This window comes from Myzus persicae, unplaced genomic scaffold, assembly GCF_001856785.1.
Source record: "Myzus persicae strain clone G006 unplaced genomic scaffold, MPER_G0061.0, whole genome shotgun sequence".
Lineage (NCBI taxonomy): Eukaryota > Metazoa > Arthropoda > Insecta > Hemiptera > Aphididae > Myzus > Myzus persicae.
The window spans coordinates 111,342-137,292 of NW_019104006.1; the positions used below are offsets into that span (position 1 = coordinate 111,342).

At 30.1% G+C, this 25,951-nt stretch overlaps 2 protein-coding genes across 3 annotated transcripts; both read right to left on the reverse strand.

Annotated features, from left to right (window-relative positions):
• Positions 1 to 6,250: 6,250 nt before the first annotated feature.
• Positions 6,251 to 8,227, reverse strand: LOC111037512 (serine--tRNA ligase, cytoplasmic). Its single transcript, XM_022320136.1, has one exon. It carries the CDS (start codon positions 8,123 to 8,125, stop codon positions 6,641 to 6,643), a length of 1,485 nt encoding a protein of 494 aa, XP_022175828.1. The 5' UTR covers positions 8,126 to 8,227; the 3' UTR covers positions 6,251 to 6,640.
• Positions 8,228 to 9,616: 1,389 nt separating this feature from the next.
• LOC111037511 (SEC14 domain and spectrin repeat-containing protein 1-B) lies at positions 9,617 to 25,649 on the reverse strand. 2 transcript variants are annotated; one of them, XM_022320134.1, is made up of 15 exons: positions 25,365 to 25,649; positions 19,285 to 19,458; positions 15,098 to 15,293; positions 14,879 to 14,992; positions 14,058 to 14,411; positions 13,791 to 13,946; positions 13,482 to 13,673; positions 13,273 to 13,387; positions 12,946 to 13,187; positions 12,505 to 12,627; positions 12,242 to 12,433; positions 11,872 to 12,071; positions 11,596 to 11,758; positions 10,764 to 11,057; positions 9,617 to 10,191 (listed from the first exon to the last, which is right to left on the reverse strand). In XM_022320134.1, the coding sequence occupies exons 2-15, from the start codon at positions 19,440 to 19,442 to the stop codon at positions 9,937 to 9,939; spliced, it is 2,754 nt and encodes a 917-aa protein (XP_022175826.1). In that variant the 5' UTR covers positions 19,443 to 19,458; positions 25,365 to 25,649; the 3' UTR covers positions 9,617 to 9,936. The 2 variants fall into 2 exon arrangements, with proteins under 2 accessions (XP_022175826.1, XP_022175827.1); XM_022320135.1 differs by having other exon boundaries at positions 25,361 to 25,649.
• Positions 25,650 to 25,951: the final 302 nt, after the last annotated feature.

Consider the following 25,951-nt stretch of genomic DNA (forward strand, 5'->3'; position numbering starts at 1 on the left):
AGAGTCGCCCATCGCCCGACGACACAGTGCCAAAATTATTTATTTTAAACTCTTCCCACCTAAATGGCTTACATATCATAATAATATATCTCCGCCATAAACATTGTTTAATGTTTTGTTATACAATGGAGTTGCAAAATGTTAAGATAGACATGTGCACGAGTGTTAGAGTGAAAAAATGTTTTATTTCCTTCTGGTAAATCTGGTAATAGGTCAATCACCCAAATACCCAATATTGGCTTAAATATTAAATATAAAATATAAAGAGTAAAAATACAAAATTGAATGAAGAAATGTCTGAATGAAGAATGCAGATTTGCTACGTTGTTCGTTTTGTTATGTAGTTTTATTTGTTTATTGTAGACGTAGACAACACATGCAGGTTTGATATCCTCTTGATATAAATCATTAATCAATATTTAATATTGTTAATATATTCATTTGCGCTAATAACCCCCCCCCCCCCGTATTTAGTTCCCCTCCAATTTTAGCTAAGTCCCCACAATTCAATTGTCAGTACTTACTAGGTACTTAGTACTAAAAATATATGAGGTATTAAGTATAATAATTATATTCCATTTAACTATAGTCTATACTATTTTAGCTTTTAATAATTAATAACAATACTAATCTGTATTACAGACAAAACTCAATTTACCTAAACAATAATATATAAGTAATATATTCGTATTATATATTATATAATACATATTATTATAATAATAACAGTATAAAATATATTAATATAATAATAAAGCAATTATATGACAGGTTTACGTTATATTAAGATGATATAAGTGTACATAGTATAGAGTGTAGACTGCAGGTATCAAGGTAGCTTAATAGAAAACAAAATTCGAAAAATATTAGTGTCTCAAAAGTTGGTAACTGTTTTAATTTGTGAACTGAATTTGTGTATGTCCGCAGACAATTAGTCTACCTATTATTATACCAGCTGGGCAGTCGGCAGTCACCGCCAATATTAAAATGACACGATTTTTTAATTGTACAACACGCAGCATTAAGGCAAAACTGATAGATGTTGGAACTGATAGAACTAGTATTCGGTTAATTTTTTTACTTCAAAAAATGTTTAATATCTGTAAGTTATGTTAAAATATGTCAATTCTAAAAAAAATCTATAGATATAGGACGATCATTGATTTTTTGAGGAGTGAGTTAATTTTAACATTAATTTTCTAAAATATATAATTAGTTATAGGTGCATATAGGTAGGTACTTATAAGTTTTAATAAAATAATTTATAAGTTGATATTATAATAACATTTATCCATAGGTACCTATAACTTATAAGTTTATACTTATAACATACCTATTATACTACATATACTACATACTATACTATATTATACACTATTTACTAACTACCTAAAGAAAAGAGTTGTCTAAATAACGGATACGATTAGTTAAAAAACGGAATATTCTCGTAAAATATGGTACGTCTGCAGACATCTCTAACCGACCTAACCTAGTATTATGTATAAATGGAGCTTAGAAAAAAAAGCAAGTGAATAAAAAGCAAAGGAAAAAAAAGCAAGTGAAAAAAAGCATAAGGAAAAAAAAGCAAATTGAAAAAAAGTGAATGAAAAAAAAGCATATTGGAAAAAAAATCGAAAACCAATTATTATTATTACTATAGGTATAAATTATTACAAATAGTTTGTTAAAAAAAAATCAAATAAAAATAATTCATTAATTAAATATATTATGTATATTATAATATTATAATAAGTCACAAGTGTAGGTATTACATGTTAAGTGCACCAACATGATAGTGCTATCTGAATCTATCTCTAATCTAAATTTTTTAATCAGTGTCCAAACAGAGGGATGATTATAGCTAACGGGTTTAGAAAATCGATGATTAAATCCTTCTGTTTGATTATTAGTACGCTCTGCATTTTTAATAGTTGTTTAGTGTACATTCCACGTAGCAGGTGGGAAGATTGGGTGAATATTTCGAAATTTAGATTTTTTACCTGGCCGTGAAATTCCAATTGGTCTATTTATTCCCGAAATATAAGTTTGACCAAAATAATTCACTAGTATGCTATAGCATAGGTTATAATCCTAAAATTAGTATACTTTATTAGTAATTTTTGTTATTATGTAAAATTTATAACTAAAATAATAATAATTGGTTTTCGCTTTTTTTCCAATATGCTTTTTTTTCATTCGCTTTTTTTCACTTGCTTTTTTTCCTTTGCTTTTTATTCACTTGCTTTTTTTTCTAACCCCGTATAAATTATGATTAAATTACATTAACACATATAATAGATAGATAATTTGACAATAAGACAGTGTACTAATATATAGACTCGGATAATACAGTGTACTTTAATTTAATTGTAATATGTAATAGGCTTATTTGGCAAATTATAATTCATGGTGGATAGCGGTGAAAATTGTGAAAATTGTGAATGTCGGACGGACTGTAAAGGAACTTTAAAATTTATTTAATTTAGGCAGGCGCTCAAGTTTATCAGTTTCTCCAGATAAAATGTTTTTTTAGAAACTAAAGATTCAGGCCATTCAGTCCATTATGTTTGCGATCAGTCAGATATGTTAATTTGGTTTACTGGTAGCTATAACAAATTAACTTATAGTCATACTACTATAGGTCTAACCTTCTCAAATAGGTACACAAGTACCTACATTGTATTAATAAAATAATCAAATTTCTTTGGATATATAGTGTTTTCTTTTCATAATAATATATGAGTATAGATAGGTTTTTTCAATTAAAATGAATCATGTTAATCAAACAAATATTAATATTCAACTTCGTTTAATAACTACCTACATTAAAGTTTGTTGACATTTATCCCATGTTGTGATTTCTACATTGTAAGTACCTACAGTATTAGCAGATAGGTAACTACTATAGTTACTATATATAGTATATACTCGTACTATATAGTGATGGACAGTGCCGGCGTAAGGGTATTTCATGAGGCCATTGCCTCACGATCAATCGGGTTGTGGAACCCCTCGGCTATAAAATATGACATATTAATACGCACGATTTTATATTATAAAATTTAGGTGGTGAACCTCTAGCGTCTATGTATAGGACTCATGTAATAAAAAAAGATTACGCCATCACTGTATATGTAGCGTGACAGTGTGTAATATAGGTATAGAGGTTTGTAAGATCTAAATGATACCCGAATAAAGTATTTGGTGGCCCGACAATTATGCACATACATAAAAAAAAAAACTCTCCAAAAACTTATTGAAGACAAATATATTCAAGCATAGTACACATGTACGCATTATTATTTGAGTTAACGTCTTAAATGTCAGACAACTCTATTAAAATATATTATTGTGTTGTTATTGATCATATAGTTATAATAGCTGCGTGGTTGCAGCGATCCTACGAAAAAGAAATAAAATTCAGCGCGAAATACGAAAACAGGTAGGTACCATCATCACGAGATTGTACGAAGGAATACGAATGTGTACGCTCGTCGTTCGTGCCTTGCAGTAGGCGCGAATCACGGTTTAACGTTTACGCTCTGATGGCGTTTATTACCGAATTAGGTGTATATTGTGTGTACCATCCAATATTTTTATTGTATATTTTAGTAAAGGACGCTCACGGCCACATTTTCAGATATTTGAATCACTAATATTATTACCATTTATGGTCATATGCCTAAAAATGTGATCATTCGAATTTTGATAAGGCTCCTAGGCCATATTCGTAGACTTATAGACTTGTATAAGCCTATGTCCATTATATTACAGCTATACAAATCTAACACTCTCGAAAAAGTATTCAAACTAAGTTCTAGGTAAGTAGGTAACCTAACTTATTGGTTCTTCCAGTAGTTAAGATATGTGGTTTTGTATTGACCAACGTTCCACTGCTTCTCGTTTCGCCTTAGATTTTCACGTATATCTGGTGATATTTATACGGCATACCCTATTACCACTTATCAATATTCATAAAATTATATTTAAATATGAAGAATAAATACCGCACGCAAGTTCAATTATTGAACTAGGTATTCCAAGTTCTAACTGATACAGATAAATGATAATCTGGTCGAAAAACATGGGTGGTATAATAGTTTGCTTGTAAAAAAGATTTTACCAACTAAAAGTTAAATTTTTTACAACACTCAAACATCTACAAATATCGAAATCCTGCATTTCAATCCTCTTCCCCTCATGGATACTTGACAAATATATATAAACTTAGGTACCTACTACTTACATCAAATTTTAATTTTAATTCAAAAGGTATATTGATTATATTATATTTAAAAAACTTGACCCCCCCCCCCTTCCATTAAAAATTCTTGAGCACGACTCTGCACTAGTACACTTCACAGTACACATCGGTACTACATACACAAAAACATAGGTACATAGGTACTACATAGGTAGTTGTGTAATCGTAATACGATCATCGCTCCTTTCAAAATCTAAATAATTACTTAATAATATACACGCATAAAAGTATAAGACGAATATTGGTTCAACCAACGAGTAGGTATATAATGCACATCGAAGTACAAATCCCCTTTAAAATATTATATGATATTATACCTTTACGTAGGTATTAGGTGATATACCTAGCTGGTATATCAATGATAATAATAATTAATAGTAATAATTTTATTTTTCTTAATTTTAAACCACAGCGTTTATCAATGATATTATTTTTATATATTTTGATGTACGGTACATCATGTACCTATATTATATTTATGTTACTATTATAATTAATTGTTCATATTATATTTGTTCAAGTTCGTTTAAAATAATAGAATTATTTACGTTGTTTATTATTTTTCATATCAACGAGTATATTTTTATTTTTATTTATTTGAACAGAATGGGCCTCGCTAAACATAGGTACTAGTGTTTATGTAGAGCCCACGAAGAATTAACCAACAACTTTTTTGTTACGTAGGTACCAGATTTCAATAAAATATATTGAGATTGTTTGCCACCTGAAAGTACCTATAAGTTTACCGATGTGATGAGTGGTGACTTTTATGAAATGTGAATGAAGATAATATGTGTATTTTATGTTTAAAAACAAGACTGATACTTTTGCTAATATAGTTAGATAGGTACCTACCTAATAATAAATAATAATATTTTGCAATAATCAATAGGTAAATATTTAAATACACTAACCTTTTTTTCTCTTGTGGTATCATTACAAGGGAATTGAAGTGATTGCACATTTTGCTAACACCCCCCCCCCCCCTTAAATACCCTAACCTATAGTGACAACCCTGAAAATGTGACACTTTTAACCGCAACATGTTACTTATAGTGCCTAACATAGTAAGAGTGCATTAGGTTATTATATATGGTAACCTGTATTTACATGAACGGATATAAATGACGATAATACCTAGATATTTCATACGGTTGACACCAGTGATGGGGTATTTCATTGGTCTATTGCTTGTGGAGGTACCCTTTGGCTATAAAATATGAACCACTATTTTATGTGACCCATTACATACGGTTACGGTTTTGTATCATAAAATGTATATATTATAATTATATGCAAATTATATTATGGTGATGGCTAGCAGTCTACCTCTAGCATCTATATTGGCCTCACAAAATAAAAGTTCAAGCTGTTGTATATTTTATATTTTTTTAACATAGATAATCGTTTGTTAGATTGATTGTATATATATTAATAGGTACCTATGTTATAACTTAAATTTAACTTTTTTAATTTCAACAATACTCTATATTTGTTGATTCTCAATAACATTTGGGAATATACTTGTGTAATACAAGAATCATAGAGTGTGTATATATATATAGTTAATATAAAGTACAGTATAGTACAATATAGTTGTTAGTAATTACTAATTACCAAGCATCAGTGACAGAATTCTGAAGCATGACTTAAATGAGAACACATGGTAAATAGTGATACTTGGATTAAATTTAGATCTTTACATCCTTACATTGTTTATGTGGGAGTTTAAATTGTTATTCTTGGACATTGATTTATTATTAACGTTATAATTTAATGTCTCCGGCCAGCTTGAAATCATATAGTCAGGTTTAACATTAATAACATAACACTACGTTCAATAAGAACCACAAATAAAATAAACTGTAAAAAAGTCTTTAATATTATAACTTTTATGTAATATTAGAGGTAAACAATACCTATGACCTATGTGCCGCTAATAACTCATGATTAATAATTACATTAATAAATGAAAAAAGTTTATAATTAATTAGTGTATATAAAATTATTTATTTTTAATTACAATATTATTGTGCAGTACAAGCAATAATATCATAACAATCTCATACCAATATAGATTCCTCAAATTGTTATATTACTTTATCTATATAAGATCTATTAATTAAATTCAACTTTTATCTAAATCTTAGACCTAATACAAATCACAAATTATTTAATAGAACTGTATGCATGTAAAAAGTACAAAATAATACATATTTAAGCTATACATAAGTTGTTTAGCTTAGTACCAGTCATAAGCCTTAAATAGGATAATTTATGATGTAATAGCATATTAATTTATTTACCCATTCAAGTAAAATTAAATATTAAACATTTTTATTGATACATGAAATGTTGAACAATTTAAAAAAAAATTTATTTTTTATTTTTCATTCCCTCTTTCTGTTTTTTTTGTTTCTTTGTATCTTCTTCATCAATGGGTGCCGATTTCACAAATGGAATCTCATCTTGATATCTGGTTGGCAAATATTTCTTCAATATTTCTGGCACTTTGATTCCTGTTTCGGTCTGATACGTCTCCAAAATAGCACAGATTACTCTAGTTGTAGCACATGCAGTAGCATTTAACATATGCACATAATCAACTTTTTCATTCATTTTTTTTGTTTGACCATATCGTACTAGTAATCTTCTTGATTGATAATCCAAACAATTACTGCAAGACACCAATTCACGGAATGCTCCAGATCCAGGAAACCATGCTTCCAAGTCTAGTTTCTTGGCTGCAGCATGATTCAATGCACCAGATACAATGTTAACAACTCTGTAAGCAATGCCTAATTCATCATAAAACTGTCTTGAATTATTAATCATTTCATCAAATAAAATCCAAGATTGATTGTCAAAAGGGGAAGTTAAAACAAATTGTTCAACTTTTTCGAATTGATGTACTCTGAATATTCCTCTTGTGTCCCTTCCATGAGATCCAACTTCTTGTCGGAAACACGTCGATACTCCAAGATAGCGAATGGGAAAACTAGCTTCAGGTAACCATTGATCACGATGAAGTGCTGCTATTGGTTGTTCAGAAGTGGCAATCAAATATTTTTCATCTAAATTATGATCACCAACTTTTTCACTACCTTTGCCAATTACCTTGTATAGTTCTTCATCAAACTGAGCAAGTTGAGCAACTTCTTGCATAATTTCTTTTCGCATGAAAAACGGTGTATACAATGGTTTGTATCCTTTGTCATCCCATCGGCGCAAGGCTTCTTGGACAAGTGCCGATTGTAAAAACACAGCTGGGCCTTTGAGATAATATCCTCGGGTGCCCGATACCGTGGTTCCTGAATCAGCATCTACACCGTCGATCATGTGAATTAGATCTATATGAGAGTACTTCTTCTTAACCGAACAATCGCCAACAGTGGCAACAACAGCGTTTTCTTCTTCATCATTGCTTAACGGAACCGATTCATGCACAAAATTACTGATTTCTTTGAAAGAATCGTTTCGCGTTTTCTCTATGTCAAGCAGGTCTTTGTCGTTTTGGGTCAACGCATTGTCGATGAGTACTCGCACTTTTTTGATTTGTTCCACTGACAACGGTTTCAAAACGTCAACTGTGATTGTGTCCAAAACGAAATCGGACGCAACGTCACCACCATCTTTGGGCTGAGGTTCCTTAGATTTAATTTTCTCACCGATTGTTTTGCTGCAAAGGTTTTTTAACTTGTTTAGATTGTCCGCTTTGAAACGCAGCTGCCGCCACTTGCCGTCGGCTTCGACAACTTTGTCCACCAAACTCGGGTCTTTGAAACGTTTCTTTTGGTTCTCACGAATCTGGTCCGGGTTGCCACCCTTTTCTGTCCGGAACAAGTCCAAGTCGAGCACCATTTTTTCAAGCGGTTGGAACACTAGCTGCAAATGGACCACGAAAACCGGACGACGTGTCTTCGGACTTTCGAAAAATAATAATAATCAGTTATAGTAAGCAAGTATAATAACGATAACAACATAACCCCCAAATTGAGGACGTGTTATCTTCTTATCGACGAACTACGGTACAACTGTAATCAAAGACCGTCGATTGATAGTGCGGTGATACTTGCTCCATCTACTCCGCCGCTTTAGTAACTGCGAGTATCTATACTCGACCGCAAGAGACTGCTGCGGTCGTTTATACTTTACATCAAGAACCTATTCCTTTTTCAATAATTACAAATTACAATCTGTGACAGTTCACAGTTGCCAGTTTACCAGTTGTCCAGGATGTATGACTTCACCCTCACAAAAAAGGTGTTAATCTACTTAACAAGTCAACAAAAATAAAAATAAACCAATAAAATTGTATATAATAGACACCAAAATATTGTAATTCAAACAGGTACAAAAGTATTGAAAGTATTTATACCAATATTGTATACCTACCTACGTAATAATATAGCCTTGTAGCCTATGTGTAGTAACAAACCACAAAAATATTTAAGAATAAAGCAGATACTTTATTACACTGCAAATACTACAACAGTTGATGTATTAATACTTAGATACTAATGAACTACCTATGGCAAATGTCAATTCGCTATTATAATTAATAAAATTAACATTTTTAAAGGTGAATAAGTAGGTGTACCTATAATAGGTACCTACCTGGCTGCTTGTATATAAATATTATATTATGGCCAATAGCTATAAGAAGGCCGGAGGGTAAATAAATGTTTTAATTACATATATATATATATATATGTTACTTTTTTCATAAATAATAGCAAATATCAATATTCTAGTTAGATGTTTTTCGAACAAATTGAGCAATGTTTTTCCATTTTTATTTACAAAAATCAGGTATTTAAAATAAGCAGAAAATGATTGATTCATTCTAATGAGGATAATAAACTACGTAAAATAGATGAAAATAAGAAGTATTAAGAGAAATACAGGTTACAATAATTCCAGATATTAAAGACAAATGCCAGTATATTAAAATTTATAAGAGTTAAAAACGGGTGTAAGCCAGCTAAGTGAAAAGGGCATAGCCCATTAGTTACAGAAAAAAATAATATTATATTCCCTATGAAAACTTTAATAAAACTGATAATTAATAAGGATTTTCAATACAACACTACACGAGTGTTTCCTATTTAATGATTATGGTTGGTTGTTGGTAAATTTACAAAATAACATTTGGCTCAAAATTCTGAAATGATGTTTTCGTCAAAAGACAAGAAGTATAATATGTACGATCGACGAAAAAGTATTTGAATGAATGTACTTCCAATTTTCCATTGTAACTGCTGTATGGTAGTAATAAATAATATTAATAATTAATTCAACAGGCATTTAATTTATTGAAATAATAATAATGATAATAAATACAAATGCTTACAAAAAATAAAACTAAAGATTAATCAATTGACAAAAATTAAAATAAACAATAAGCTACAATTTTTGACTATTACAGTAGGTGTATACCAGTTTCTACATAGGTAGGTATTGACAATTGACACATTTTGGTGATATAATAATTTAATTTTTTAAATGTAATAAATTAATAACAGAAAAAAATATAAAATAATAATAATATTGCTTCTTAAACATAATTAAAAATAAGACACTTGTCTCGTGAACCAGTCTTGTTGGTGCAGAAGTGCGTTATAGATATAAAATTAAAACATAAATAATTACAAGGTTTTTAAATAGGTACTTTAAAACACTCCGGCTAATGCTTGTTTGGCTAAATTCTGCTTGTAAAAGGTACAATCGTTGTTATTGGTTTCCTGTTCATATTCCGGACTTTGTACAATAATAATTCCTTCGTCTATTGCGTCGCTGTTGACTTGTTCGTCCAAAATCGGCAGACTCTTCTCTGTAGCTGCAACGTTGTCGGTACTCAGCTGCAGATCGCTGGTATTCGCCGATTCTGACTCATTTTCTTCCAGTTCGATTTTCAAGTCGATATCCTATAAAATGTAAATTTGAATAATTAGTACATTCGTATTAATTTTCGACCAGGATAAAGGAGAAGTTATTAGAAAGTAACAAAAAAAAATAGTAAAACCAAAATTTGATATTTTCAATTTCTTAGGAATAAATCATATTTCAAACCATGGGCTATGTGACAGTAATTTGTTATAACGTTAAGTTATTATACGAAATATATTGTTGATAATTGAGTGTTGCTTAATTATTCTTTAAGCCTTTTTGTTTTTTATAATCATTATCTAATTCCGCATAAATGACCCTGTGCTTTAAAATTTAAATGAGCGTTCAACGGAGTGAAATATCCAAAGTTAAAGTTCATGATCCGATTTAAACTTTCAATGCTTATTGGAAAAATACATATATTTTGTATATATTTTATTCAATAATCGATACTTAGGTTTTTTGTTCACGTTTTTAGAATAGTATTCCGCTTAAGATTATGAAATAAAAAACATTAGTCGATTAAATCGATCAAGGTTAAACGATTATTTGAAAAAACCCTTCCATAACCATCAAAACAAACATTTTTAAAAAAAGTTAAATTTTGTACCTGTTGAGATTCATCCGTTAGCTGCATACACTTGGAACTGTCCATCGTCGTTTCAGCATCGATAATGGTTTCGAGTTCCCACCATGGCGAATTGGAAGTAGCTTCGCCTTCGGACGGTGTGTGGTACGACGAAGATGACCTGGAGGGCGGCGTACCGGTACAGTCAGAAGCCGTCACAAAGTCTTCGGCGTCCGAACGGCTACTACCGCAGTGGATGTTCTCTTCCATTTTCGTCGCCACTGTCACGCAGTCCTTATTTCTGTCAGGAAATTTGTTTAGATTCACGTACCACTCCTGCAGCACCAACAGATTCACGTGTTAATTATTATTTAATATCATGATTCATAAAGCAATCATTATGACCATCGGATATTTTTACAATCGTTCATAAGTTATTTATCAACGAAGAATTAAAACTACACATTATACGATTCCTTACAATAATAGAATAATGTATAAAAAAGGTCTAAATTTGTTTGGGAAGTCTTATTGAGTCTATTTATATAGTTCAAAAACTACATTTAAAGAATAAAAAAACAAACAATAAAGTTATAGGTACTACATTTGTTTTATCTAAAAGCCTATTACTGTTTATGCACTGCTATGATGTCCTCAGAGTAGACTGAACTTTGCTCGGGGTCTTATAATGTAACTATTCGTGAATGTATGAGATTGCAGATTTATCGTCTCGTGATAGATCTATGACGTCAGGGGTGTGGTAGTGGTTTGTATCTATACCCACTCTAATACGCATTCGTGCCAATGGATAGGTTATATACTTATATTATACTGCAGTATCACAGGATAAATTCATAAATATTTATAAGCCCACCTGTGTAACGTTGCCACTGGAATCGTCTAGCACGTGCGTAACCGTACTCTGAGCCAATCCAGATAGGGTGAAATCCAACTGTTCGGCTAGTTCGGTGACCACGGACAGTTTCTGACAAACCGAATCAACCGCGCTCTCGTTGAGGTACCGTACATCTTCGTTCCTGAAAACGACATATAAATGCATAATCGTCAGATATTGTATGACAAACAGCGAAATATATACACATTAAACGCATGTGTGTTGCTTTTTCTTATTATTTATTTATTTTTTTACTTTTGTTGAACGCAAAGAGGCTCGCGAAGTCTAGTTTTGAGCATGCGCCCGAGACGAACGGACCGGCCGACTTCCAACAGGATTTTCTCCCGCGACACCAGACACTTGCGCAATCGACCTTTGTGTTTACTGGTGTTGTTGTTGTTCTCGTCCTGAATGGTTTGCACGGTTTCCATTAACTCTCTGAGTTGTCCGCAGTACTATATAAATATAGGTATGCAATAATAATCACAAATCACAATAACGATTCAATCAACACTGTAACGAGGTAATACGACGTGTATAGCCCCAAATCGTATACTGTGTAAGCACGACAATATTTTATTAACATTAATCCATCCATCACATTTATTTTTGACTTTTTTCTTACCTTATCTACGTTTCTGTGGTAAACGGTAGACACCCGTAACCGCGTCAATTGCTCTTGGCTGATATCGTCAAGTTGTTTCCAAGACTGCCATAGGCTGTTGGCGAGTGTAGAATTTCTCGTTTCGGTCAATTTACAGGATTGTCGTAGGGATAGAGCTGCGTTAAGCAATTGGCAACCGTAATCGTACGTGCCCTGAACGAATGAAACCGATAAAATATTAGTCAATCGAGATTCGAACAGTGTAGTTTTTTGTCGATAATTACTTTTGCGGTTTCTTGGAACGCTTGGTGTTCTTCTTTTTGAGCTTGAATTTCTTCCGCGTTAGATCCTACGTGATAATGAGATTTAAGCAGAACGTGATATAAGTCTTCTAACCATTGGATTGCCTACAAATGATCGAATAGAACAATGTAGTAAATAGTAATAATATGTTTATAATTATTACAAAATACAAATAATTGATTTGTATCAACTAATATGACGATAACAAAAAAAAAAACTATAAGCCGTGCTAAATCTAATTTTTCTGATTAATGCTGCATACAATAAGTGCTCGCAGATAGCTGAAAACAGTTATACTACAAGTTTGTTACTCCCATAAAAATTGATTTACAATACACGATTGCTAGTTGCACTGAATATCTATAATTTGATACACCATAACTGGTATAAGCTACCTATATAATCAGTATTATAAGACTTACTTGTGAAGCGTCTGTTTCATAGTTTAATACATAAGAAACCTGTTGCAACGTCAATCGCTGCAGTTCCACACTATCACAAAACAGTTGGCACCTGGCCTTAGTCATTTCTAATATTTCAGATACGTTTACGATGTCCGCTTCGTAGTCGACGTTTAACACGACTCCCATGGCGTTTTTAACTGGCATCGATAGCATGTCAGATAATTTTTCGCCTTCTTTTACCAAATCTCTTTCGATTTGTTCTAAACAATACATAATAATATAATGCATGAGAAATTCAATTCAAAAACAATAAGTCTATGTCAAAACTTTATAATGTTTAGTTACCAATATTCTCTTGTTGTTGTTTTAACTGTATTAAAGTATTGTCAGCTGATTCTAAGGCTTCAATGTCAGTACCCATTACCAAAGTTTCGTAAACGTCACTTGTAGTTTGAAAATACTAAACAAGTTTGGGTTCAATTATTTAGTATGACGAACAGAATTTTAAAAATAAAAATATTGTTTATAATAATATTATATATTATACACAATACCTCTGCAACCAATCGGAAAAATCGAGCTGACGTTATTAGTAAATTTCTTCTTCTTTCTAACCGTGTAGCAAAACTTCGGCACACGAAATCCATGAAATCCCGTTGTGCCAATAGGTCTTTGTAGCACTGGGAGTTGGAATTAGGGAGGTTATTTATTTTGTGGAGTAGTTCAGCATAATGTCCATATGTATCCTGTTAATAAATATTAAACATTAATTGCACGCTATAATTACTACTAAAGCCAGATATAGGAATATGACCACTTCCCTGTAGGTATAATAAAATATAATATAATATGATATAAATTACCCGGCACTGAAGTTCGAAAGCTTCATGATTTCTCTTGTACTCTTCCGCCGAGACAATATCGTAGCCTACTTGTTGTTTGCCGTTCAACATCTCTTCACCCGGCCCGAGAATCCAATTGACGACGTGTTTTATGCCTTGTTCCAAGTATCGCATTTCCTATAGGAATACACAAAATATCAAAGATGGGTCTCACTAACAGGCAACAGATACACAAACATAGTACACATAGTATCAAATAAAAAAAAAAACAATCACTTAAAAAAATACCTTAATACTGTCGACTTTTTTTTGTACGCCGTTCCAACAGTCGACGACCACCATCATTTTATCGTGGACGATCCTCATATACCGGTCGAGCGCTTCTTTGGTGTCCAAAACGTCCTGTGGAAACGGTTGCCCCTGATCCGCGTACATTTTGTCGATCCGCTGACATACCGCCTGGCCGGATTGAGATACCTTTTTCACGTGATCGATGACGATGTTAAACTTTTCACCGGACACGGTCAGCACGATGTCGGCTGTGCTGTGCTTGAGCAAATCCTGATTATTGGTCAAGTGCTGTCGGAGTTTCTCCATATCAGACACGGCGATCTCCGAGCTTTTGATGAACTCTTCGACTCTCTTTATAAGAAAACAGATGAGCCAAACGCGGTTAAACATAGTAGGATATATAAACAAAAAAATAATAATAATAATAAAATGCACTTAATGGGAGTTTTTTGGAAATTCGTGTTTTAGAAATGTGTCACGAACAAAATAATCATCTTATAATTTAGTTAGGTCATTATTATAATGTATGTTCTTATACAACGAAATTCTCAGAAAATTATATTCTGGACGAAAAATATAAAAAAAATATAAAACTTAAAATGTGTCCTGAAAATTAAAATTAAATTACAAAATCTAAAAAACTTTAAAAAGTTTAAAAATGAATATCGCAAACAATATAGTTTGTTTTTTTAGTCAAAAATGTTGTTTTGTTGTGACCAAATTACAAGTCTTAAATTCCAAAACAAGCTTTTTCTAAATTTTAATTTTTGTAAAACATGCACCGAAACCACCTTTACGAGTTTCTGGTATCTACTTACCACACGATTGTGTATCCATTGCTCGTGGTTATAAGTCCAAGATCCTCCCAGATCAGCGGGTAACTGATCTTGCGACACGTACTTGTGGATTCTAGACAATGGCACGAAAATTGGCTACGGAAAAAGGCAAGTGTTTATTAATTAATAATAGACTACGACACAGGCCATATATTTAAGTACTATACTAAGGGAACTAGATAAATTATTTTTTACACAAACCTCGCCTTCAGTCCTAGACTTTGTGCAATTGTCTACACGTTGTTTGTCCCAAAACACATCCAACCTCACAATTAACATTGCTCCGATATTCACGTCCAATATTTCAAACACCTTATGCATGACACTCTTGGTTGTCTTCCATGTACTTCGCTGAGCATCGAGAATAACGCACAACCCCGTCTGTCTCGTTTCTGGACTGTAATTAAATTATACTTATGTAAGAACGATAATAATTTGATTACGAGTATCAATCGTATAGGCTTTTTACAGATAAATCTGGCGACAAAAATATTATATGTCCACATTTAGATTTTTAGAAACATTTAGATTTTTTTTCGTTGGGTAATGCAATTTAATTAATATCTTTAATTTTTATATAATAGTTAACTGTGAAGCCTGTATTATAATTAATTATTTTGTTTACGTATACATTAGTTTTTTATTATTTTATTAGAAATTTAAAATGCTGACGTTGTTTTCAACTTGGACTCGTATGCTTTATTATTTGAAGTATAGTTTGATGTTGTATTACTATACTTCAAACACCTAATGCATTAAACGCGTTATAACTTACAAGCACCAAGTCCTATTATGTTTAAACAAATAAACTACACAACAAAAAATAACAAAGTTGTTTTCAAATTTGTATATTACGATTTATACTTATTACGTTACATTGTTCTAAAGAAACAAAAATTAAAACCTCTATTTGAGAAAATTAATTATTTTAATAAACACTTTCAAACGGTAGTATTTTAAAATTAAATTAATTTTTTTCTTAAAGGTGCGTCGTTGATTTGAAAATTATAATACCATTATGTAAGGTTATTTCATACATAATAATTAAAACAAAAACAGTATCAAAGCTTTAAAAAAAAAACTATTATATCCATGATTTAAATTGTAAAAATTTAATACAATAAGAGCTAAGAATTGTTTGTTGTTTTCTCGCCAGGTGGGCTACCGTCATTTTTATTGTAGGTCAACAGACTCTTTAAATAACCTATAGATTTATTTATTATTTTTTTCAATTCAGCAAGACAGGTTCTGAGCACATTTTAACCATTAAATTATTCAGAGTATCGTCGTAGTTTTAAAGAATGATGCTGGAATATCAAGTAAAAATATTGATGATGCAGATATCTATACTATTATGTTTGTTATTACATATTTTTTTATTGTTGTTAGTGTGTTTTTAATTGATTTATTCTGTCAACGTCTAAACAAGGTGAAAAACTTAACAAAATTTGTGTATTGATATAATACCAAGTGCAATGTTCATAAGATTATGTATCTATGATACATTTTGTGATGGAAATTAATTGTTAGCATTTAAAATGATTGAAAGTATAAGATTTGTATAATTTATTGTATTATACATCAACAATCAATATCAATATACAATTTCGTTCAAATTTCATACCTACATTATTTTTGTTTTTAATGCTTTGTTGTTGTGTTATAGTTACTAAAACAGAAATTACAGTCGTCAAAACTACTCCCTTTTTAAGGTAAAAAGTATAGTGATTTTTCAAGGAACATAAGTACCCAACTACACGCATTACAGAGAAAAATGTGGCCGTCTCGCCAAGGACTAAAAATGATTCACCAACCTTTACAAAAAATGATTTAACTCAATTTATAATTATAATTCTGTGGAGAGTTATTTAGTGGCCATGGCCCATAGTATACTATTAACCTTAACAAAAAAAGTTTAAGTGTCTTAGGCATAGAGTATCTATCTCAATCTTCTGCTATATCAGCTATTTTTTCAGTAGGTACCTACCTACTCTTATATTTTTATTTTTAATAGTCGTAAATTATATAGAACAAGTATTTTTTACTTTTCATATAAACTCTGTTTCTTATTGTTTAATCTATGACTTGAGTTTAAAAAAATTTTTCCCCTTTAATCATATTCTAAAATAACTGTAATCTAACATAATATTAGCGCTCTTTATTTTAATTCTGCGTTAATAGTAATACTGTTACGTGTATCATTATAGGTAGGCAGTCTGACAGTTATATTATAAATTAAATAACTGAATTGTTAAACGTTCTAATACATTTGAACAATTGAAATTACTGTCAAACCTTATAATTATTATATTATATATGTTATGGTATAACTATCTATTATGATAAAACCATTTAAAATTAATGTAGGTACAATACATTATAATAATTAATAATTTATTACACTTCAACAAACGTACCACTTGATAACCCATTTATTATTTAATCGATTATTGATTTATGTCCAAATTCAGTTAAATTTTACATATTAATTTATGATATCTGCTTATTATATTTTTACTATAATATATTTCCTTTCAAATTATTTCCATATAGGTACTCATGAATGAATATGTGGCTTTTAAATATTAATCAGAGGACTAGAGGAGTGTCCGAAAGAAATTCATAAACCCGAATATAATTTTTTTTTACGACTATTTTATGTATAGTTTGGGTTAAAATACCTACACTTTACAATGACTACATAGTATCATTGAGTATATTGATATTTATAATATTATCTAAACTCAATAGTCAATGATAGTAATGCTTATGTTAATTCAGTGTGGGGTAGAGGTTTAAACACAATAGCACATTATATCCAAAAACTGAGAGCATGTTATGATTAGGTAGTAGGTACCTATACCTACCACTCGTCAGTTTTTAAATTATTTTATGTATTCATAAGACATTGGTGTGTACACGATAAATCGTAACATGGACAGTGATCATTACAATGAGCAGATTGCATAGGTAATAACTAATAACTAATAACTAATAATAATATATTATACACCAAACACGCTACGGAAGTATGTGACCTTTACCCGCAGTGTGGTGTATATTGTTCAAGTGTAACTGTCGCCATAAAACTGAGCAACTTTCTCTCGACAATGAGGTTGTCGTTTGTAAGTAAATTAAATTATTCAAAAATTAGCATTTGTATTGTACAAACATTAGAAATACGCATTCAGTAAATATTTTGTATATTTTTAGCTTGGTTTGTATGAAATAAATAAAATAAACACGACATTTAATATGGGCAATCTTCAAAAATTAAGATAATAATAAAACCTCACTTAGTTTATATGCTATAACCTATAACATTAAGTGTTCGTTTATATATAATTAAATAAACACATCAATAAATAATTAAAATATTTATAATATTACGTTAAGAAGCAACACTTCAATAAAAATTAATCTGGTTGAATTGTTTCTACTTTTAGAGTAAATATTTTTTCAATAAAGAAAAATATGTTAGTTATTGTGCACGTCAGTATATAGACATACCCAATGTCCCGATCTAGTAAAACTTATACAGTAAAAAACTATTGATCATAAATCGCATTTACGTAATGTACGAGTAATATGATACTTTAATAGTTAAATGAAGTAATTTTTAAATTTGTTTGGTAGTTTCAGTTAGTTATTACTAAGTTTCCCGAAGCCATATTATTAAAAACTTCACGACAGGGAGAAATCTGTGAAAAATGGTTGGGAATACTCATAAAATTGTTTTTAACTGAACTCTTTTAAGTTTTAAGAATCGCTATTAGGATGTCGCGAGCATTAACTATAAATTTTAAATTTATAATAATAATACACTTCTCGCTGTCTCTTCGCGAGCGAAAAAAGCGAGAGGATTAGCCAATACCAGCTGTCTCCGCAGCCCTCAGGTGCGCAGTACATCCTATCTGCCTTATTCGTATTTCATATAATGTCTATGGGCGGTATATTATACCAACGTAGAAGGAAGCAGATTAACCTTTTTATGGGCTCCGTAGGATATGCCTTAAAATAGCATGGCTTCTTGACAGAATAAATTGTAAAAAAGAAAAATTATTTAAAAATAAGTGTTTGTTTACCTTTTAAAACATTTCTATTTGAAATAAATTAGCTAAATTATATTAATACAATATTTTTTTAATCAACTGCAGCGTACAACATGACAATATTATATTACACATTTATTTCGTACAAGATTGCCCACTGGGACTTGCCTGCATGTTGGTTAAATGAGAAAACCCAAAAATATACGTTCGGCTATAATCACCTTCCACCCTGTATAAATAATATAGTATGACGTACTTTGGTCAATCTTCGTATACTTCACGAACGAATATAATATAAAGTCTATGTGCAGACAACAATGCTGTGTGTTTAGGTACCTGTATAGAGACGAATAGTATCTTAGCGCCGTGTCCAAATGACCGTTGATCCACGGCTGTACGACGACCACGACCAACGGCCGTCCGTCCAGATCTCGGCCTCCAGGTAAGGTGGCAACGCGTTCTTGAAGAACGGGTATGATGTCGGCTGCCTCCATGTCTCCGCCGCCGAGACTAAAAAAAAATAAATAAATAAAGGTCAAATTGTGTAAAGATAAAATATATAAAAAAGAAATTCGATTTGCAGTCCCGGGGAATCCGGAGATAGAAACTGGTTTGTTGCCTTGTTGGATCTATATTATACGTAGGTACATCACAGACAATAATAGTCCTACATCGGCAGTAAGATTTAAGAAAGGTATATTATAATATTAAAGGTACCTATTTACTTATAACCCCATAGGGACACGAACAATAATAATAATTATAATAATATTATAGCGTGCGCGACCTGCTTTACCGAGTAATTGTTCGACTCGGTGTATAATGTTAACGCATCTCCGTCCTACGCATCTTAAATCATAATATTATGTAATAAGTAAGTATGTACAGAAAAATGGTCGTTTTTCTATTCCATTTCTATATACCGTAGGGTGTAACATTCAGAAATAAGAACTAACAAATGGAATTAACTAGCTCCGTGTAATAAGTAATAATTAGTGTTCAAATAAATATTTTCTATTTTCTATTTTGAATATTATAACTATAAACTAATTTTTAAAAATTTAAATATTAATCAGGACAAAATATTAAAATATTATTGTATCCGTCAGTTTTTTCTGTTGCAACCTGCAGTGTGCATAGATTATGACGTGTTAGGTTTCAACAAATTATTAAAACCCATGTAAAGTCGATTAGATGTTATCTGATCTGTAGTTTAATAAAATATTTGTAAATAGTAACTTATTTATTTTGTTTAAATTTATTATAATTTTTTTTTTTGTGATAAAAACATTTAGCAATTTTTCTAAATCAAATCACCGATTTTTTCGTTGTGATTATGTTTGCATTTTGCACCAAATTAGTAATTACTATATATGTTTTAGGTTTATAATATGTAAATGTAATATTTTAATAACATGATTGAATACTGTATGTATGTATATTGTATACCTATAAAAATCACATTTGTATTTACTTAGATTTGTTGATTTTCAATATTATGATACAGCGATATACATTTACAACTTAAAAAAACAAAAAAAAGGTAAGCATATTGAGCATAAATAAAATATAGATACATGTAAGTTATGCTATTGTTCATGATTGTTCGTGTATACCGTATATGCTATATATTATATATTATATATATATAAATATGTGTGTGTGTGTGTATTTTTTTTATTAAATAAAACTAACCAATACGAAACATATTGTTTTCATTTGAATGAATGCCATATAATTAAAACATTATCATTTAATGTTTTTTTTATACTTTTATGCAATTACCTAAAGTTTCACTATTTTTATTTTTATTTTTTACTGTTTATTCTCAAGGACTATATATTTATATCTAAATATTGTAATTTAATATTCCTTCAATAATATTTAGTCCAGAATTGCATAAGTTATTTTGTCAAGAAATAACTACCCTTTCCCTTAAATGTCCTTGAGATGTTTACTTCGAACTTAACATGGTAATTAGTAATTATCTAAGACTTAAACTGTTATTTCATCAAAGCGATTTTAGCTGTACAGCTATAAATTACTTTATTACCTACGTAACAAAATTTATTTTAAAAATGGTATCCTACAGTTATTATTGAGCTATATAACTCCATAAAATTATCATTATTTTTAGTGAAATGGATAAATATTTCAGCAGTTATCCTAAATTATATAAACTGTTACTAAAAACCATACCTTATTAATATATAATTGAGATCCGAGAACGTAATTTAGATAAAACAATTCGAATAGATACTTATACTTCCCTTCTCATTACGGCAAAGCATATTTTATATATATCATTATATTAATATTATATTATACCTATACAAGCTATACAGAGTGATACATTCAAAGTTTTACTATTTTTTAAACCACATGATAATCGTTGATTCTTTTATAGTTTTACTACATTATAATATTTTACTTCAACGGCTTTCGATTTTTCAGTTTCTGAAGTATCTATTATATTCCTAGTCGAGCACCATCCATGATAGCCTCACACCTTCAATATTTGAATTTGTCGACAAATGGCAATGTTAAAACTATTTTCTTTTTCGTTCTTAGTATGAGTTTAAGATACAACAATCGTGAATAGTCAATAAATGAGAACAAAATATACGATGTTTCGTAGATATAAAATCTTCTAGTGGAATATGAACTCAAGTTTTCATTTTCATCGTTTGAAAAAAGAATTCATTATTTAAGTACCTACCGATTTATTTATTAGTATTACTCATATTGTAATTTGCTGTGTTGTACTAAATATTTATACTTATTTCGTATTATTGAATTATCCAATTAATTAAATGCCAATGCTATCGATAGAAAGACACAAAGATTGCATTACAACTGTTTATTTTTTTCAATGTCAAACACTATCAATATGTTTAATATTTTAATAATATATGTTGAATTATTAAAATAGAATAAGAATCAGTCGTATACTTTGAAATCTGCATAATTTTAAATTGTATTTAATAATTTTTTTTTGCCTTATATTTTATTCATTATTTTATTACGTTTATACGCAAATAATTTATGCAACTCATTATTTTTTAACTTCACTGAAGCATTGACAAATAATCTAAAAACAGTTTGTTTACTTATTTATATTTTTTTCCTTATAATATTTTGAATTTAGTTTTTACTAATTAAATATTTAAAAAAAAATGTAAAACCCAACTCCATTTTTTCAAACATTAAAAATAGTATTAAGTTACTTTTTACAATCTATTATCAATTATTTTTTTGAAGAATACATAATAGTATTGAATTTGTTACAAACAGAGTATTGTTAAATATTTAAGGTATTTACATGAACCCTATACTGAAAAAGTACCTAAGTAGTTTATTACTTATTAATGAATAATAAGGTTAGAGTTACAGGTTACTATTATTAGCTATAAATTGCAGAAAATAACTTATATAAAATTTAAAAAATGTACCTATAATTAATACGATGTAATTTCACTCTATTGTTGATTTCAAGAAATTCATAATGTACCTTGATAAAGGAATTCTAAATTAAAATAACAACTAATTAAAAAATATGGGTAGGTATACATTTTGTTTTAAACTTTAAACAATCCCAAGCTAGCCATTATTACATTTATAATAATTACGATGAATAAGTAACATAATTTATTTTATTACTGTAACTTAATTTGATTACATTGATTAACTACATCATTTTTGTATTGTGATTCTTTATAATTTACAGATTGTATTAACAAAAAGTATTTTTATTTTAGTTTACAAAATAATTGTAATAATATGTATTTATGTCAGCTTAATAGTTTATTTGAAATTTTTAAATTACGATAGATATAATTCATACCTAATGAATTATTGATCACAATACGTATGAAACTAAAAAAAAACCATTAGTAACATGTAATTTTAAATGTGTTATATTACTTTATGTGTAATAATACATGATATTGATAATTGATATAATCATATTATATAATATATGTTTATTGTATAAATAATATATAATATAGAGCAAAAGGGTCGTGCGTTATTATCATATTAATGTAATATGTTTACAACATCTAGATTTTTTTTATAAAGGTACGAATGTACGATTAATACACGAGCCATTAAATAGGAGAAAACTCGTTAACCTATATTTAGCATGATCAAAACCGAAATAACGTCAAATTTAGCTTACATTTTAGAGACCGTATTTAAAATATCATATTACTCGGCGAAATTTCTCTCAACAGCAAAAGTGTACACTAATAATATATTAACGTTCTCGAGGAAAGCAAAAACTACTCGCGAAGTCGCATTTTATGTTGACTATTTTTATAATATTATACCACTATAATACGAGTTCGTAGTACCTATTTGCTGCGTTGTGATAAACCTACTCGAAAAAAAAACAAATGTTTAACCCATAAAAGAACCAAAGTAATCAGTTTTTACTGCCGTCAATAAAAAACATTTTTTTAAACACGTACTAGTCGGACACGGGTCGGCGGAGTTCGCGTTTTGTTTAAGACCTATAATAACAGAAGGTTTTTTCTTTTTAGTTGATTCCTATATAATATATTATTACGTTTTTATGCTAGACGACAAGATTCAAAGTTTATATTTCAATTTTTGCACGCATGCGTATTATTATTGTAGGAACCTACTATTTTATTTAGGTAGGTTAAAAATGCTTCGAATACAAATTGCGCAATAGGAAAGGGTTTAAATAAAATAGTAATAACTAATAAGTAATCACTAATAACACTAATATAATAGTACGACTTTATTATGGAAACTATAAAGACACGTGGGTGTTGTGTGCTATTCATGCGCGGGCATGGAACAATGATGGCATTATATTATAAGAGTCAGCGTAATCATTTCTCAAACCGCGTTGTTTGGAGACACGACGAGAACACGAAAAAATAATAACAATAAAATAATTGCAGGAAACAATTTACCGTGCAAGTAGTTAATTTGAACACGTGTCCTATCCAGTTTGTCCGTTTTTTAACCGTCAAAACGCATTCACAGCGAATATATTATTGTGTATTTAGACTCAACTGTTCTTTTACATCACACATTATACGAACAATACCCAACGGACCTTGACACCTGCTGTTTGTTTTAAAATCTATTAGAGATGATAACTAATCGTTATTTTTTTTTTATTTAAAAATTTAAATAATATTCTGGATACATATAGGTATTATAATGGTAAAAAAATAATTTAATTTTGAATTTAAAATTTTTAGATTACAAATTGAAATTTACAGGCATACAAATAATACATTGTAATAATGTAATATAATAGTCTACTACACACTTTTTGTAGGTATAACCTATCAGCTTATACTTGTTAATATTTCGATTCAAAAATAATGTGTTTATTAGTTAAAGAATTTATGAAGTTTTGGTATAACTAGTTCTTTACATTTTGCATAGTTTTTACTGTTGCTTATGTTAATACACATTTATAGTTTAAGCGTCATGAATACATTCTGATCTGTTTTCTTCATCGAAAAGGTTTCGTTATTTATGGATAACCGGTTGGGTTAATACAATAATAATATATACTTGAACGATAAAAGGCATTTATAATAATATAGTGTAATAACTAGTAGGTACGACTGTTATGTATGTATCGCGTATGTTGAGTATGACGGTCGGAGTCAGCTAAATAAAAATAAGACGTGTAATAGAAACCTAACATTTGTTTAAAATTTTAAATATTCCTTAGAAGAACTCCCATAAGTCTAAATTTCTAAAAATACAATTATACCTACATATAATCATTGATTCACATTTTACGAACATTATAAAAAAACGCAAAATATTTCGAATTTATATTTAAAATTTGAAAATAACGTTTCAATTAACTATTAAAGCAAAAAATGGACTTGGGTATAAGAAATTAAAAACTGAATTAGAATTTAAATGATTGCAAATGTTTTTCGAGATGTATACTACAGTTTACAATTTTTAATTATATTAAATGAATTCATCATATCCTAAGATTATTTCGTTTAAATTGTAGTACTTTACCATCGAAACTAATTTAGTACACGTTTAATCTGATAATGATAAAGTTCATAGTGTTAAACTTGAAAATTTAAGGTGTGATTTTAATTTTAAATATCAATACCTAAGCCAACTATAAATTTTAATAATTAATTTTTTTTTAATTCTAAAAACCCACTTGCTTTCCAATAGATTCCTACAATGAAACTTATGCTTTTAAAAAAATCTTATCAATTTTACCGCGTTCAACATAATAATATTATAAAAATCAAGTATTGTAACAACGAGGACTCGGATGCCGGCACATTGCACTGCAATTTTGGATAACGAGTGACTTTAAGCGTGAAAACGATAAGAAAATTTGAAGTTAAATAAATATTATTATTATACACTTTTAACAATGTACCTACCAAATCCTTGTGTCGTTCAAGTCCAAACAGGTTCGGCGGCAATATAGCGTTGGCCCGGGTGATAAGGTATCCTCGTGATCTGCTTGCCGCCGAGCAGATCCGCAGGGTTCACATTATGTCACCGGCTCGTTTGCCGGAAAACGACGTCGTATAATTTAAAACGGAGTAAAGGAAAAAAACCCTTAAAAAACAACTGTACGTCCGGCGCGCGCCACAATACTACGACAAACTTTCAAACACCAAACTCGACGTAGCACTGCTCAGAGTCACGACGCTCAGTGTTCGTTGGCGCGCCGAAGGGAAAACAAAAACAGAGACGGATTGAAAACCAGTTTGCCGCCGCCGCGCCGCCGCCAGCGGTGGTAGTACCGGCCAGGAGAGCCAAACAGCTGATGTTGTATAATATTAAATTATTTATATATATAATAGGTACATAATATCTTATACCACCTATATCTACTTATACGCGCATTATACATTTATACCTGCTCGCGCGCACACACACACACACACACACACACACACACACACACACACATCACGCACATACAAGACGAGGACCCACGCCCCGTTTACACGGTGTTGAC